The sequence below is a fragment of the Triticum dicoccoides genome, chromosome 3B (assembly GCF_002162155.2).
Source record: "Triticum dicoccoides isolate Atlit2015 ecotype Zavitan chromosome 3B, WEW_v2.0, whole genome shotgun sequence".
NCBI lineage: Eukaryota > Viridiplantae > Streptophyta > Magnoliopsida > Poales > Poaceae > Triticum > Triticum dicoccoides.
In genome coordinates, this window is record NC_041385.1 from 29,810,077 (window position 1) to 29,811,236 (window position 1,160).

General features: G+C 61.0%; 1 protein-coding gene across 1 annotated transcript; it reads left to right on the forward strand.

Annotated features, from left to right (window-relative positions):
* The first annotated feature begins 272 nt into the window (after positions 1 to 272).
* On the forward strand, positions 273 to 1,160 carry LOC119280613. Its single transcript, XM_037561411.1, has one exon. The coding sequence runs from the start codon at positions 365 to 367 to the stop codon at positions 893 to 895; it is 531 nt and encodes a 176-aa protein (XP_037417308.1). The 5' UTR covers positions 273 to 364; the 3' UTR covers positions 896 to 1,160.

The window sequence follows — 1,160 nt, forward strand, 5'->3', positions numbered from 1 at the left end:
TTACACTGCCGCTGTACTCCACAAGACCATATCCTACTGTCTTCGCATTAAGATCCCACTGATCCATCGTGCGTACGCCAAGAAATCAGAGAGATGTCGTCAGGCAATATTAATGAGCGTGCAGATTTCGATTTCGTCGCAACCCCGAGATGCAAACTGTAAAGGCGCTTTAAGACGCGACGCAAAGCTTTCCTGTACGCACGCACGCACGCACGCACGATCGGACGAACGGCTAGCCCGAGCCCGACCACGAGCCCATAAAACCACCCCACCTGCACAGGCAGCAACCACCACCACCACCGCCACCTTGGCCCGTTTTGAATGTGACAAAGAGAGGGAAACCAAGCCAAGAACCCGGCCGGCCATGCCGAGGTCCTCCTCCGCGCCCCGCATCCTCGGCAGGGCCATGGCCATCCTCTCCCTGCCGCTCACCCCGCTCTCCAAGGCCAGGGCGGCGCGGACCCTGCTCCTCTTCAAGAAGCGCCGCGCGCGCCGCCTGCGCCACTACAACTACGCCTACGTCGGCGAGTACCAGTTCTCGCCCTCCGGCTCCCCGCTGCTCCTGCCCCGCCCGCCCGGCGTCTCCGCGTGGCGCGCCAAGCGGAGGAGCCGGGCCAGGACGGTCCTCGCCGCGCTCCTCTGCGGCGGCGGGTGCGGCTTCGACGGCGACGGCGGGATCGACGTCGCCGTGCTCGACGGGCTGCTGCCCCTGCCTCGGGCTCTGCAGGACGAGCGGTCGGTTGACGACGACGGCGAGGAGGAAGCGTGCGACGGCGAGGAGGAGGAGGAAGTGGAGGTGGAGTTCGAGGGGGACGAGGAGGTGGACGGCCGCGCGGAGCGGTTCATCGAGAGGTTCTACGAGGAGATGAGGATGCAGCAGCGGCGCCTCCTCTAGGCCGGCCGGCCGGATCCATGGACGACTCTGTCTGCTCGGCATTTCGCCTTCGTTTCTTGCTCTTCATTGGTAGAATTGTCGCTAGCTATCTTGGCTGCAGTTCCTTCGATTACAGTGTGTTTATTCTTGCTTCCTCGCAGTGTTGTTGTAGTGTTCTAGTATCATGTTCACTCGTGTGTCTGAATTTACCCAAAATTCCGTGCTGTTCACTTGCTGTGGTGTTGATAAATGTTGCCCAAGTTCAAATCTGTATTTGGTGCTAGTA